Consider the following 16,136-nt stretch of genomic DNA (forward strand, 5'->3'; position numbering starts at 1 on the left):
TTCAAAAACCTTAAAATTATAAAGCATCGCAACGCGAAACGATTGAATAATTTGGAGAGTTCTGTTGTTGTCGTTATATTTTGTGAAACTACGAGGATTGCTAATCTAAAGTATAAAATACTTCCATCATTGTATGAGGATGGATGTTCGAGTGGTCTAGGTGGTTGTCTTATACTCCATTACTCCAGGGGTCTGTGGTTCGAGCCCTGCCAAGGGTTACTCTTTTATTTTATAATTTTATTGTTGATTTTTTTACTAGAGCTTTTTAGACCCAATGTTTACATTTATCAATATAAAGCATTTAATGACAAACTTTAAAACATGCCAAAAACTGTGAAAAGGCCCCTTTAATACATGACCGGTAAAATTAAAATAAAATCAGTAAATGCAAAATATTTACATCGGCAATCTGCCTACGCAACTCACGTAAATGGAAAGAAAGTGATTATTTCACTTCGACTTCCTCCAGTCTCCCCACCTTTGCTTCACATTGCGAACCAAGGATGTCATCGAAGACGTCACCTTAACGTGCCTGAGATATTAAAACAGACATTCGAGAGTTTTGAAAATATAATTAAAATGACTCTCCAACATGTAAATCCGGGAAAAATATCATCATTGTTATTATTAAATGTTCCGTATGAAGTGAGAATATGCTAATCTAATTCAAACATCCGCATTAAACAGCATCTGATACTACTCCAGACCTTAAGATTAGGATAGACCTACACGTGCCATTAAAATGGTTTAAATCCTCAATGTCGCGAATAGCGAATACGTTAGTTTGTTTTCTTGCTGACGGAGCTGAAGCTCCGTCGGAACTCCGCCGGAGCCGTCATTCTTATCTCAAGATTATTGATTCTCACGATTTTATGGCGTTTCCTTTGTTATAAACTCGTATATAAGCAAGTTGTTAATAAGTTTTTTTTCCCATTAAGTTAAGTTTAACAGTGCATTCAAGTGTGATGTTAAAATACTAAAATAAAATAAATATGAAATTGTGTACGTTGAATTAAATAAAAATGTTTGGATTTTATTGGGAATATTAAAAGGTGGACATCAATAGAAGTGTTTATTTGTGTTTGGAAATGGATTTAAACTAAAGTAAATTCCAATGTGGCAGTGAAATTTGTGATACTCTACAGTCCGCCATTAAAACAACGAAATGTTCGCCACATTGTTTGGTCCCGCGAACCGGATTTTAACGTTCAGTGAAAATTGTGTATTCTTGGATTGACGTCTGTGATTGTGATTAAAAATGGCTAGTGTTGCGCATTTGAAAGGCGTAAGGACAAGATTTAGGAATGTTCTGGAAAAGAATATTTTCGATGGAAAGGAGTTACTTACTTGTGAAACAGACAGCTCTGAGATTGAAAAGCACATTTTTGAATCAAGTAAGTGTATTAAAAGTTGAGAAATTTATTGTGAAAAATTAGAGTAACAAAGTGAAAAGTTGGCGACAGCAATCGATGAAAGTGATCCTGAGTTTTTAGAACAAATGACCGAAGAAGATAGTAAAGTGTGTTCAGAGGCTATTGAGTGTTCTTTAATTTTGCAACAGTGTAAAGAGGTGTTGCTTAGTGTGAAGGTGAAAAGAGAAAAACAGCAATTGATGAATGAAGCAAGTGAGGTAGCGCATTCTGCCGAGTTTATGGAGTTGCACAAAGACATGCAAAAACTAATGCAGATACAAATTCAACAACAAGAAAAACTGATGGAAAGTCAGTTGAACAAAGGTAAACATTCCATGAAGTTACCAAAATTGGAATTAATACCATTCGGAGGAGATAAAACAAAACGGAATGAATTCTGGGATTCCTTCAAGTGCTCTGTGCATGAAAATAAAACGCTTTCAAACAGTGAAAAGTTTAATTACTTAAAGAGCAAGTTATACGGAGAGGCACAACGAGCAGTGTCAGGTCTGACAATATCAGATAATTATTACAAAATAGCCATTGAAATTCTTAGAGATCGATTCGGAAATGTACAAGAGGTTGTCGATTTACATTACAGTAAATTGATTAATCTACCACCAGCATCGAACAAAACCGGTAGTTTAAGATCTCTATTTGATACAGTGAATCCCAGATTTACGCAGTTTGGAGGTTTTGGATCAAGATATCGATCAAGCTGTATTTGTGTCGATGATAAGAGCTAAACTCCCAGAGGATGGTCTCGTCCAACTTGAAATACATCATGGTGCAAATAATAAATGGACTATCCCAACGCTCAGAGATTCATTGCACGAATATATTCTTGCCAGAGAAAGAGCAGAGAAGAAAGGAAAGGAAAATGAGAAAGGAGCTGTTGATTCGTGGCCAATTAATAAAGGATATAAACATAACGTGCCTTCTATCCAGCAATCAACACAGCCGTATAAAAGGCCTCCTATGCAATATTCGTAACAACCGTATAAAGGTACAGCTCATGTGCTTACTGCCAATAAACCAAAGTCGTCACCAATGAGCAAATCAACTGAAAACTATGCTGATAAATGTCGGTATTGTAAGCAAAGACACTGGAGTGATGAGTGTACGAAGTATAGGACAATATCCGAGAGAAAGCAACATTTAAAGGATAGTTGTTTCAAGTGCTTGAAGATAGGTCACGAAGCCAGCGAGTGCAAGAGGGGCGGCAGAACTTGCTCCTACTGTGGGGAAATGAACAAACACCACAGAAGTCTCTGCCCAAACATACATAACTGAAAAGTTAGCGCGTAAATTACACCTCAAAGAAACAGGATAACAGGAAATAAAATTGGTTACGTTTGGTAGAAACACTATTCAGTGTATCAAAACAAAGTGTGCTAATATTGATGTCAAATTAAAAAGCGGTGAATACAAATCAATTAGTGTTAATATCGTTCCGACGATTAGTGGACAGTTGCACCGAAGCCCCGTAAGTGTTTTGAAAAAAGAGAATATTAAACACATAGTTGGAAGTGTAGATTTGGCCGACACATTACCAACGGAAAACGAGTCGTCATCTATTGAAATGTTGGTTGGTAACGACTACTACCTGAGGTCAAAGAATCGAGCTACACCCTGGTTTGTTTCTACTAGGATCTAAGTTCGGTTGGATCTTAACCGGGAGAACATCTGATCGAGACATTGATGGACCATGTATGCTCATCATGACACAAGCCAATGACATTGCAAATACAATTTGTTTACAAATATAGATAGTGTGTTGCCAATCAAGCCTAACTTAGAGGATTTTTGGAAACCCGAGTCTATAGGCATCATAGATAAACAAGATGTTTCAGATGACGAAGTCGCAATAAAAATGTTTCTGGATACTATTCAATTAGAAGATGGACGTTTCCAAGTCACTTGGCCTTGGGCTGAGGAGTTTCCAGATTTACCAGTGAACCCAGAATTGGCCATCGGTCGCTTGAAAAGTTATCTGAATATACTGAAAACAAAACCAGACTTAATGATGAAGTATGATGCCGTGATGAAAGATCAGCTCAACAAGGGAATGATTGAAAAGGTTGAAAGGTAATCAGTTAATGGTTTGGTTCATTATTTGCCGCATCATGCCGTTATATCACCACAAAAGACAACCACCAAATTACGAATCGTATACGACGCTTCAGCACGGACAAAGAAAGATAATAAAAGCCTGAATGAGTGCATGTATAGGGGTCCGGTAATGTTACAAGACATTTGAGGAATGTTGTTGCGATTTAGGATGCAATGTATAGCTGTCGTTGCTGATATAGAGAAGGCATTTCTGCAGATTGGACTGCAACCTAGTCAGCGCGACGTTACTCGATTCCTATGGTTAAAGGACTGTGATAACCCGACTGTGCTCAAGGAAAACGTTCAGGAATATAGGTTTTGTAGGGTGCCCTTCGGCGTCATCAGTAGTCCGTTCTTACTAGGAGCAGTAGTGGATTACCACCTTAAGTGTTATAATGACCCAGTAGCTGAAAAACTAAGAAACAACATCTATGTGGACAACGTGATTACCGGAGCAGAAACCACCAGTGAAGCAATAGAATTGTACACAAAGTCTAAATCAATGTTTGCTGATGCTTCCATGAACCTGATGGAATGGGTAACGAACAGCGATCTTGTGAATGAAATTATTCCTAAAGAAGACAGAGCTGACACTGAAACTGTTAAAGTACTTGGTCACCAATGGAATGTCAAAGAAGAAACAATTAATGTAACTGGTCCTAAATTGAAAAGTGATCCACCGGAATGGACTAAACGTTCTGTCTTGAAGAGAGTTGCCTCAGTATTCGATCCGCTTGGATTACTATCACCAGTGCTTTTGCGAGGCAAAATACTTCTTCAATCGTTATGGCAGAAACACTTTGACTGGGACGACGAGTTAACAGCTGAGGATAAAGAGAACTGGTCTACAATTTTGTCAGACATACACAAAATGGAAACGATTCAGATTCCGATGTGTGTTTGTGTTATCCATGGCAACCAAAGGAAATACACACTATTTTGCTTCTGTGATGCTTCAGGATGTGCATACTCTACTGTTATTTATTTATGTGTATCACAGACAAACGAAAATGATGTAAACATTATTTTCGCTAAGACGAGACTTGCCCCTGTAAAGAAACTGACAATCCCGAGATTGGAACTTCTCGCTGTTGTGATAGGACTTAGATGTTTAAAGTTTGTCTCAGAACAATTAAGAGTGCCAGTAATAAAGCAATACTTGTGGACGGATTCGAAATGTGTGCTTCAAAGGGTTACGTCAAAAAAGAAACTGTCTGTAATCGTGAAGAACAGAGTACATGAAACAAAGGAATATAACAACGTTACGTTAGCAAACATACCAACAAAAGAGAATCCGGCGGATGTGGCGTCCAGAGGGACAACACTCAGCACCTTGACTACTGACAAAAAGTGGTGGCACGGCCCACAATGGTTATCATAACCCACTTCAGACTGGCCAGAGTATAGTGCACAAATAAGTGATAGTTCTGAAATAGCGTCTGAGGAGGAACAAACTAACCAAGAAAACAAAGAGGAAACAGTAATAATACTACCAGAGAGTTATAAAACAAGTGTGTCCAGTCCGCCGTTTGATACTGACTGCAATAAATTTTCACCACTTACTAAACTGTTAAGAGTAACGGTATTAGTGTTGCGTTTCCTGCGTAAATTGAAGAAAGAGGAAAGTAAATGTGGTCCAATAAAAAGCGCAGAAATGTTAGAAGCGGAAACAATGTGGTTGAAGTACGTTCAGAAATGTCATTTTCGAGGTGATATTAACTGCATAAGTAGCAAAGGCAAACAAGTCACAAGCAGACAACAACAGTTAGGACTGTTTCTTGATAAACAGGGGCTGTTACGTTGTACCGGAAGACTCGAATATTCAAGTTTAAGTGAAGGAGCTAGAAGACCAATCCTTTTACCACAAAAGGAACATTTAACCAAGTTAATTATTGAGAAAACGCACAACGGGATATTGCATTGCGGTGTCTCACAAACACTTGCAAAAATAAGACAAAGATTCTGGATTATTTAAGGTCGCGCAACAGTGAAGGTTGTATTAAACAAATGTGTAGTGTGTAGACGTCATGAAGGCGGATGTTATAAACCACCACCGATGTCGTCGCTGCCGATGTCTAGAGTGACAGAATCAACGCCGTTTTCGAGAACAGGCTTGGACTACTTTGGTCCCATTTACTTAAAAACAACAGGTGAAGAGAAAAAAGCATGGATTTGCTTATTTACCTGCTTTGTTACACGTGCTGTGCACTTGGAACTAGTCTCAGACATGACCACAGATGAATTTTTGTTATGTTTACGACGTTTCATTACTCAACGGGGTACTCCTGTGCAAATTACAAGTGATAATGCAAAACAATTCAAAGCAGCTAGTTCCGTTCTTGAAAAGTTTGGCATGGCATACTACATAGTAACGAAGTTCAAAGTTACTTTGCAAATAAATATATCAAATGGAATTTCATTATTGAACTCGCGCCATGGATGGGCGGATTTTATGAAAGGCTAGTTGGACAAGTAAAACGTTCTTTCAGAAAAGCAATCGGTCGGAAACTACTTACACTGATACAGACTCAAACGTTGATTAAAGAGATTGAAGCCGTCGTCAACTCGCGCTCTTTAGTTTATGTTGGTGACGACTTAAACTCAACAGTTGCATTAACTCCAAGTCATTTCCTGGCGTTAAATACCAACATAGGTATTCCCGAAATGACAGAAGGAAGTGACAGTGAATATTTGCCAACTGAGAGCTCTACGGACAAGTTATTACGTGTTTGGAAAAAAGGTCAAACTCATTTAGACAAGTTTTGGCAGATATGGAAAGATGAATACCTAACTAGCTTACGGGAGAGAATGCAAACGAGACTCAAAACAAGTAGAATTCAGTCAACTGCATATCCAAAGGTTGGTGATGTAGTGATTCTGAAAGAAAATAACCCCACAGGCAGCTGGAAACTGGCCAAAATCGAAGAATTAAATATAAGTCGGGATGGTGAGATAAGATCATGTAAAGTGAGATTATCTTCCGGTAATGTACTGAATCGCCCACTTACTTTACTTTTTCCTGTAGAAACATCACAAAATACGGAAATCGCACAAGAAAATAGTGACAAAAAGTTATCTCAAAGGTGTGTTTTAAAAGACAAAGGCGAGCCCCAAGTTGAACGATTGCCCGATCGTAGTATTCGTTCTGCAGCGTCAAAAGCATTGAAAGCAATTAAACAACAATTATCAGAATAAATTTATATTTATATTAAAACAGACTATTTGAAGCAAACAAATATTTTATACGTTTTTATTGTGAAAAAAAAATATAGCCACCGTGGTGACTCCGCTGAAATAAAGCTTGGCGAAAAGTTCAGCGGAGCAAAGTTATCGCTTGAAAATTAACTGTGTAATTTGCACGAGAAAAACGTGAAACTCAACTTGATACTGTACATAACCGTGTACATATTGAAATAGTGGTTCACTTATAAATTAGTTATATAGCAGTGCTTCACAATTTATTCGAAAGATAACGTGAACGAATTCTTGAAAACAAAATGTATAAATGCGACACTTGTCAAAAACTGTACAAGTACAAGAAAAATCTTTTGAAACATGTACGTGAACATCATCAAGTTGTTGAACATTGGAACTGTTCAGTAACAGACTGCAACATACGATTTATTCGTCGGAGCTATTTGAGCAAGCATTTAGTGCAGCAACATGGTATCGCGCCATCGAAGGCCCGGGAGGATGCTGTCTCAGCACCCAGGGAAAACCAGACCCCTCAGAACGCATATTATGATGACGTAAGTGAAGATGATTCGATTTTGGATTTACTTTCATACAATGACTTTGTGAAAGAGTTTGAGTCAGTGATTGAAGAATTTGACTTAAGCAAGTTTGAAGAAACCAAACCCATTGACGTCAGTGATACGCACGTGGATAACGAAAGTTCAGCTGTCGAAGGAACTGTCGACGACGTTGACGTCAGTGATATGCACGTGGATAACGAAAGTTCAGCTGTCAAAGGAACTGTCGACGACGTTGACGTCAGTGATATGCACGTGGATAACGAAACTTTAGCTGTGGAAGGAACTGTCGACGACGTTGACGTCAGTGATATGCACGTGGATAACAAAAGTTCAGCTGTCAAAGGAACTGTCGACGACGTTGACGTCAGTGATATGCACGTGGATAACGAAAGTTCAGCTGTCGAAGGAACTGTCGACGACGTTGACGATTTTGACGTTTACGACGTTAGCGACGTCGAAGAACAAGACACGCATGACGTCGAAAGTGAAATCGACGTTAATTTGAATGACGACGTCGACCATGGCAGTGAACAAGAAATAATTGACGACACTGCCAGCAATGATATCTATATTGTCGTTTCTAGCGGAGATGAAGACAATAGCGGAGATAAATCTGACAGTGTATATAGTGTTGAACCAGATTCACGAGAAGTCGTAATAAATACATCTCGATATATTACTCAGGTTTGGAATTTTGCAGTCTCGAAACGTGTTTGCATTTGTGACGGACAGGAACATGTTCTGCGAGTAAATACGCACTTTGACTACAATGAACAAGACAATTGAACTGATATAAAAAGAAAATTGTGTGCATAAATAAAGTGCTCTAATAAAATTTTGCACCAATAGGGAATTTACGTAACTTTGTAACGTGAACATTTATATGTGTTAAGAAACGCAGTATTAGTTAACATTCACAAAACGTTCAAAAAGAACCATATTTGAAATAATTATGACATGTACTTGTATTAAGTAATACATATTGAGAATCAAATAAGTTGAAAAGTTTGATTTATTATTATACTTGCAGTATCATTATATGTATCGTTGATCATTCAGTTCAATAATTAACATTAAATGTTTCTATTTCTTGAATATATTTATCAAAATGTTATATGTTGATGTAATTGAGATGTACATCTTATTTCGAGTTATAACCATTATTATTTTAGCTAATATAATCAGTAGTATTGTTAGTTTGTAAACATCGTTTGGTGGGAGTGTCGCGAACAGCGAATACGTTAGTTTGTTTTCTTGCTGACGGAGCTTAAGCTCCGTCGGAACTCCGCATGAGCTCCGCCGGAGCCGTCATGCTTATCTCAAGATTATTGATTCTCACGATTTTATGCCGTTTCCTTTGTTATAAACTCGTATATAAGCAAGTTGTTAATAAGTTTTTTTCCCATTCAGTTAAGTTTAACAGTTCATACAAGTGTGATGTTAAAATACTAAAATAAAATAAATATGAAATTGTGTACGTTGAATAAAATAAGAATGTTTGGATTTTATTGGGAATATTAAAAGGTGGAAATCAATAGAAGTGTTTATTTGTGTTTGGAAATGGATTTAAACTAAAGTAAACCAATGTGGCAGTGAAATTTGTGATACTCTACAGTCCGCCATTAAAACAACGAAATTCTCGCCACACTCAATGCATGACACTGATCATTCCAATGCCTTGACCATTTCTTAATTGCTATACTTCATGCTTTAAGCCATATAAACACTCATAATCAACGAAAAGTACAACAAATGTTCGGATATCGTCGCTGGAAATTCACAGGGAATATATTGCCACAAAAACGAGCATATTTTATCTCTTTAAATCTATGTTACCATAACACATGTAGCGTTAAAAATTTGGCTATTTCTATAAGGAGCACTGATTTTTCTGGGTAAATTTTGTTTTACGAAATATTCGTTGATTTTGAGAGTTCTTGGGGCTTTAATGTCGTGTTGTTTGTGTTGTACAGGCATTTTATTTTTCTTAAATAAATATATACATGTGTTAACAAGAATTTCTCTCCTGATAGTGTTGCTAGTCCATTGTATGGGACAGTATACAACTTACAACCATACAAAGTAAAGTAACGCTCAGAAATGTTAAAGCATACATATCAAAAGTACTGGTATAGCCCCCCGTTTCCGATGTCGACAAAAGTACGTTCCATACCACGTGATGGTCACTCACCAATCAAAACTTTTCCTCCTAAAGCAGCACATGACCAACAGTAACAACAGTGTTATCAATGACAGCGACAGCATAAGAATCACGTCGAGAAGAAAGTTATCTGAAATGCAACCCATGTAAGTTGAGCTATCTGCCTTCGTAGTATATTTGCTGACAAGGGGTAATGACTTTATTTTTTCAACGGACTATTTTTTCACGAGCCATATTTTAGCTTCAAAATCGTTCACGGTGTTTTATTTTTACGCCATATTCTGGCTTTCAATACCGCTTTCTATTTCACTAACAATGTAAAATATGAAAAACAACGGCTTATTATCAACATAATACCATACAATTAAAGTAGACATAGGGCGTGCGTACATGTTCAATCAGCATTACAACAACATAGTAGTAAGGTACATTGACATTTAAAAGCGTACGTTCCAAAACGATGTTCTCTTGTCGATTTATACAAGGTTATTGTTTATCATCGTTGATAAACTTTGCAAAAAATCATCTTAACTCATGTTGATTCTTTTAAACTAAAAACTAAATCTTGTAAAAAATAGTGACGATGGACACCCACGACGGCGCATGTCGTAAAATGTAGCAAGTTGATAAGAAAAAGTGGGCGAGGCCAGTTTTAACAACAGGAGCATGACAGACATACAGACAGACAGACAGACAGACAGACAAGCGGACAGACGGGCGGATGAATAGCAAAACGGCAATGGTAAAACAAATTCACCCAATTTACTTCTTAACGGTGAGTAATAACTTCTTTTTTATTCCATACATACCTTTGGTGGAATCAATCACTGATGGCAGTAGATCCATTACTTTGCACGTGGTTCCGTTCTCCGAGATCTCATATCCTTTTGGACAATAACAATGCCGGGAACCATTATTTGTCTCCACGCATGTGTCGGAGCAGTTTCCGTTATTTAATGCGCAAGCACCGGGTGGAGGTGATAGCGTTGTTGTGCGTATTTCTAGAAAATTACAATTTCAATTTATAGAAACCGTAGAAAAAGAATGCGTCTGCAAAGAAATACCATGCATGCTATATTATATAATATATGTTTATTATGTATTTTTATAATATATTAAATTATAATCCACCTACACGAATGCGCAGAACTGTTTGAAACCGTTTTAAACATGCGCTTGAAAAGAATGTACAGTTACAAAATTGTCAGTTACAACTTAAAAAAAAGTAGTAAAATATTGCAAAATGTACATTAAATATCATGCATTAACATTTACATCTGCACAATATTACTATGACACAACTCTGCAATTTCTGTATATAACATGATATGTATTTTGGGCCGGAGGCCTCTGTTTCTTTAATACACTGTTGACTTGACTTGACTATCGCTGGTTTCTAAGTTGTAGTTATCTCCTGTATTACGTCTTATAAAACTGAACAAGTAATCTATTTGTATGTGTCCTTTGATTACGTAGGTAGAACATTAAATTATTGACAAAATATTCTCAAAACTAACCAATGCAAGTTAGCATATTGGTTGCCATTTTGAAACCCTCCGGGCAGGAACAGCGGTATGATCCAGGGGTGTTGGTACACTCATGAGAACAGCCGCCGTTCAACTTATCGCATTCGTTGATGTCTGTGACATTAATTGAACGTATGAGCCATAATGAGCGTATGGATTTAATCTGCTTTTTGTATATTATTACTTATTAATTAAGCCGCAATTATCATACTCCTGACTGCGTCCATATTGTTTACACATCCTTTTATATTTGACTTCGGAAACGATTTTTGTAACTGTGTGTAAACTTAAACATATGTGTTTGATGCAACTGAATGTCGGTGTTATGGGGTGTTTCTGTTCAACATAGTTGTTGTTAATTCGATGCTGTTTTTTTTGTTTTTTCGCAATACTTTATGAATAATTTATGAACAGCTTTTAAATCTCTAATATAGAACAACGATAAAACACATATTAATCAACCTTTTTTAATCACGTGCGTTGAAAAACATACACGCACATATATATTTGAGTCACTCACAAACTATGTTATTATTGTATGTGCGACATATACAGGGCCGACCACAACCTTACCATCACATTTATTTCCGATGAACCCTGATTTGCATTCGTATATTCCAGGAGCCTTGCATATGCCTCCGTTTGGGCAACCAATCGGATCGAAGCACACGGCTGTCATAGAACAAAATAAAGAGCCTTATAAAGATTAGATCAACAAAATGTGAGAAAACATATAACGATTGGTTGTATTGTTCACTTTGTGTCAGAAACTTTTAAAGTCATTTAGCATGCAAGTTCAGTTTGTTTGAATAATTTATAGGTAAATACGTAGCCCCATCACCAATTGTATAAACTCTATTTCTGTACGACAATGCTTTAAGAACACGAGTTTTATCTTTTAATATTGACACGTTGATGAAATATCCATAAACAGACTTTGGCAAGAACCGGTAAAACTGACTCACACTAAATTTCTGCAATGACGTCTTTACACGTGACTTCTTCTGGTGGATTAACTCTTTATTTTGAAAAACATATCAGTACGGTTTTTACCTTTTCACATTACTATGCATAGCAGTAAGTAAGCATACGTATATTGACCGCCTCGACGATGCCGTTGCAAACAAAAGTTTGATGGATACTTTACTCTAGTACATACTGAAAACCACAAGCTTATGCTAAAGTTATAATAAATGTTGAAATAAAAACATACGTTCACAGCTTGGACCTTGGTACCCCGGGCAGCACTTTTTTCGAGAACAGAGGTCCAACTCATACACTGGTTTCCAGCTGGAAAATTAGTTATGAAGAACAAAGTCTTTAAAAGACGCGCACTTATTTAAAATAAAAGAAAATCACGAACATCTAATTTTGCCAATGGTGCTCAATATTAAACAGAAAACTCCCTTACAACTTAGATTACATCATATACCGGCACTGTTACTACCTTAGATCAATATGCGTTTTCATGTATAAGCCTGGGTTGTAATATATATATATATATATATATGTCTAGTCTACCCTCGCATTTTAAATGTGAATATTCACAGCGACAGAATATATATATATTATAGGGTAAACTAGACATTTAAATGAATGGAACGCTACTTTGATTCCTTGCATCTGAACAACTTTGTGATGTCCCAGCACCACCCCACAGTTACTTCCTCTTTTTGTTTGTAAGTGTTGCAGTCGTATGCCACATCTATCGTACAGCCATCCACATACCTAAAAAAGCAAACTATATGTTTAAAGTCAAGTATTTTTTCCCCCAAAATAACAGCTTCTTACAGGCTGTTTCCCAATTGCAAAAAGTAAAAAAGGCTGTTTCCAAATTGAAAAAAAGTAACATTTTTTAACAAAAACTCTGACCAAAATTTCCCCCAAAATATGCCAAACTTTTCCAATAAACTCAATAATTGGTTTACTGAGTTAATTATACATCTATTTCATAACCTTGCACTTTATCATATAAATTTAAGAAATCAGTTTAACATGCACTTATAAACAATTGGTATATCGTTATTTATAATCCTATAAACAATGTTAAATTTTTCCCAATTCTATGGTCTATCGAGCTTATCTCCCAATCAAAAAGGCTGTAAAATTTAAAGCGAATAAAGTCACTGAAAGTTGCAATTTCTATACGATTTTATGCGAAATTGTATATATTGTAGCACTGTCATATAGTAGTATCCGCTTACTTAAGACATGCCAAGTATCAGCCTCATATTACAAAGATTCAAACGGGATATTATAATTCGCACAACGAAAGAATTACCCTCCAGAAAATGGATGTCCATGTAAACCGCGTAAAGCGCACGCGCAAAAAAAACGGATGCTGACCTGTGCCAACTATCGAAATGTTTTAACAAAGTTTACTGTTTAAATTGTGGTAGATACAGTTTATTAAAGCAGCTTATTCAAATCACAGTTCCTGCTTTTTGTCAATATATTATAGTTCTGCGATTGTAATTTGAATAGAAGTAAGATTGTATATTCTTAAATCATATTGACTGTCATGTACAATATATATTACATTAACAGAGAGAAAGGCACATAAAATACTGCATCTATCCTATTACGAGATGAAAAACGATAGTATAAAAACGATCGTATAAACTTTAGCTTTATACTTTCTTTCCGTAGTTGACAAAACATATTCGCCAATTTTTGGAAAAACCCAAATATGATCTAACAAGAGATGTGTTTGTCAGAAAAACAATGCCCCCTATTGCTTTGAAATAAAATGTCAATTTCTCATTTGGCAGTTTTAGAAATTATGTCCCTTTTAAAGCTTATTACTTCCATTGGATTGTATTTTTTGACTTTTGACCTTGAAGGATGACCTTGACCTGGACCTTTCACCAATAAAAATGAGCAGCTTCATGAGATACACATGCATGCCAAATATCAAGTTGCTATCTTCAATATTGCACAAGTTATGGCAAATGTTGAAGTTTTCAGACGGACGGACGGACAGACTGACGGACAGTTCAACTGCTATATGCCACCCTACCGGGGGCATAAAATAGCGATAGTATAAAGCTAACGTTTATATGATCGTTGTTATACTATCGATTTTCTTCTGGTAATTGGATAAAATATTCTCTGTATATCAAAATATAGCCAACCATTAAATTCCAGCATAAACATAGGGCATAAACACATGCATATCCGTCATAATCCCAGTAAACGTGAATACGAACTCGGAATGTGCGACCGAAATATACTTGCGCATCAAAACATTTACACCCGATAATGACATAATAATTACAAAACAGACATGTTTTCAGAGAAAACGCAACTGACAGGAATTTACCATGAAGTAGTATACTAAGATTGCATACCCATCCGAAACCGCTCGATCGTAAGTAAGTCAAAAAATCTTTTGTAAACGACATGATCGGTGGTAGAAGAATAAGACGAAAAAGAAGAAAAAAACTACAAAAGAAAATATAAAAAAACGACGAATAGGAAGAAAAGGGAGACTAAGAAGAAAACGAAGAATACATTGAAGAATATTAAAAAGTATTATAAGAAGTAGAAGAAGAACATACTAAATTTCATTACAAATAGCACTACTTACCACACGTGAACAAAAACCATCACAATAAGTGACACAGTATGCATCTAAGCAATAAAGTTAAATAGCTAATTTATAAAAAGGAACAAATGCAAATGCGCAAAACGTAATATAATTCGACAAATGATTACGTGGCCACTCCGTGCCAAGAGCTGAATGCAGGAATATTTTGGAAATTATCTTGAAATCCCCAACAGCTCATGTCTATAATTACAGTGTTTGGGTTTCCACTCTGCAGGAAAGACAGATCGTCTGCACCGCATTGCCCATTGGTTGGTTACATACAATGGAACGTATCGTTTCGTGTGTTCTTAATGTTTATATTATCGTTGTGTGATTGCATAAACTCGTTTTACAGATTTTTGAATGTGATACATGTCCAGTGGTTCGGAAATCAAGATTTCCTCGCGCAGAGAGTTGTAGGAACGGTAATTCGAGAGGCAAGAAGGGCAGAGCGCAGACGTTATTAAAATCGTTTAATTAGTTGTTCGCGTGTGAAGAAGTAAGGTTAGTGGTATGCGTTGCAAGTAAGTCTGCTCTTAACTACGCTTAGAACGATAACCACCGCATCTGCCTGTTTATACTTCACCACTGGTACACTGCAGACAGTGTGTGTGTGTGTGTGTGTGTGTGTGTGTGTGTGTGTGTGTGTGTAATCAATAGTGTTTGAAAGCTTGTGTGACGACATTGGCCAGTTTGTCATTGAAATCTGTACATATTGGCTGCTTTCAGTGAGAACGGGGCTTAATGTATGTCAAATACTAGTAAGTGGTGTCCCAGATTAGCCTATGCACACGGATTAGCCTGTGCAATGCGCACAAGCTAATCAATGGCGACACTTTCTGATTTCATGGTGTTTTTTGTTTAAAGAGAGTCTCTGGTACTGGAATGACATTTAATGCATATGAATTAAGCCATGTTTTTCCAAAATGAAGCTTATATTATCTTTTCTATGAATGATTTGAAAAAAAGATAAAAGTGATAATAACTTCAAGGCAAATAAACAAAATCAATTTTTAATCAAATAAACAACCGATGAGATTTAAATTTTTACCTTGTGGCATTTTTAGTAAACATCTAAAAGGGAACTTTTCACAGTTGGTCAGTTAATGCTTAATATTGATATAAACATTGGAACTTAAAAGCTCCACGAAAAAAAACAAGAATAAAATTAAAGAAATAAAAAAATAAAAGTCTATCGTTTAGACCACTCGGCCATCCGTGCTCATACAATGAGAGATGTATTTCGTACTTTATATAAGCAATCCTCGTAGTATGAAAAAAATTAACGACAACAACAGAACTCTCCAAATTATTAAATCGTTTAATTTGTTCAATTTGCCAAATCGTGAAAAGGTCCCTTTAATGTCTTCAGACTTGCAAATTTAATGAGTTCAATACACTGTCAGATCTTACATCATGAATAACTTACAGGTTGAGTGATTGCCTGTTAGCCTGTGGCAATAGATTTAAGCCCAGAAAACTCAATTTCAAAAGTTGGTTACAGTTGGGCTAAAAGCAGGGAAACTAGCTTTTTCAAAGCTTGGGCAACTCAATACAATTAAACATAGAATACAAATTGGC

The 16,136-nt window shown here is 36.3% G+C and overlaps 1 protein-coding gene across 1 annotated transcript; it reads right to left on the reverse strand.

Moving 5' to 3' along the window:
* Positions 1-450: 450 nt before the first annotated feature.
* Positions 451-14,698, reverse strand: LOC127854565 (fibrillin-1-like). Its single transcript, XM_052389629.1, has 7 exons — positions 14,556-14,698; positions 12,575-12,694; positions 12,180-12,256; positions 10,958-11,080; positions 10,250-10,441; positions 9,471-9,570; positions 451-532 (listed from the first exon to the last, which is right to left on the reverse strand). The coding sequence occupies exons 1-7, from the start codon at positions 14,597-14,599 to the stop codon at positions 451-453; spliced, it is 738 nt and encodes a 245-aa protein (XP_052245589.1). The 5' UTR covers positions 14,600-14,698.
* Between the last annotated feature and the right edge of the window lie 1,438 nt (positions 14,699-16,136).

This window comes from Dreissena polymorpha, chromosome 13 (assembly GCF_020536995.1).
Source record: "Dreissena polymorpha isolate Duluth1 chromosome 13, UMN_Dpol_1.0, whole genome shotgun sequence".
Classification (NCBI taxonomy): domain Eukaryota; kingdom Metazoa; phylum Mollusca; class Bivalvia; order Myida; family Dreissenidae; genus Dreissena; species Dreissena polymorpha.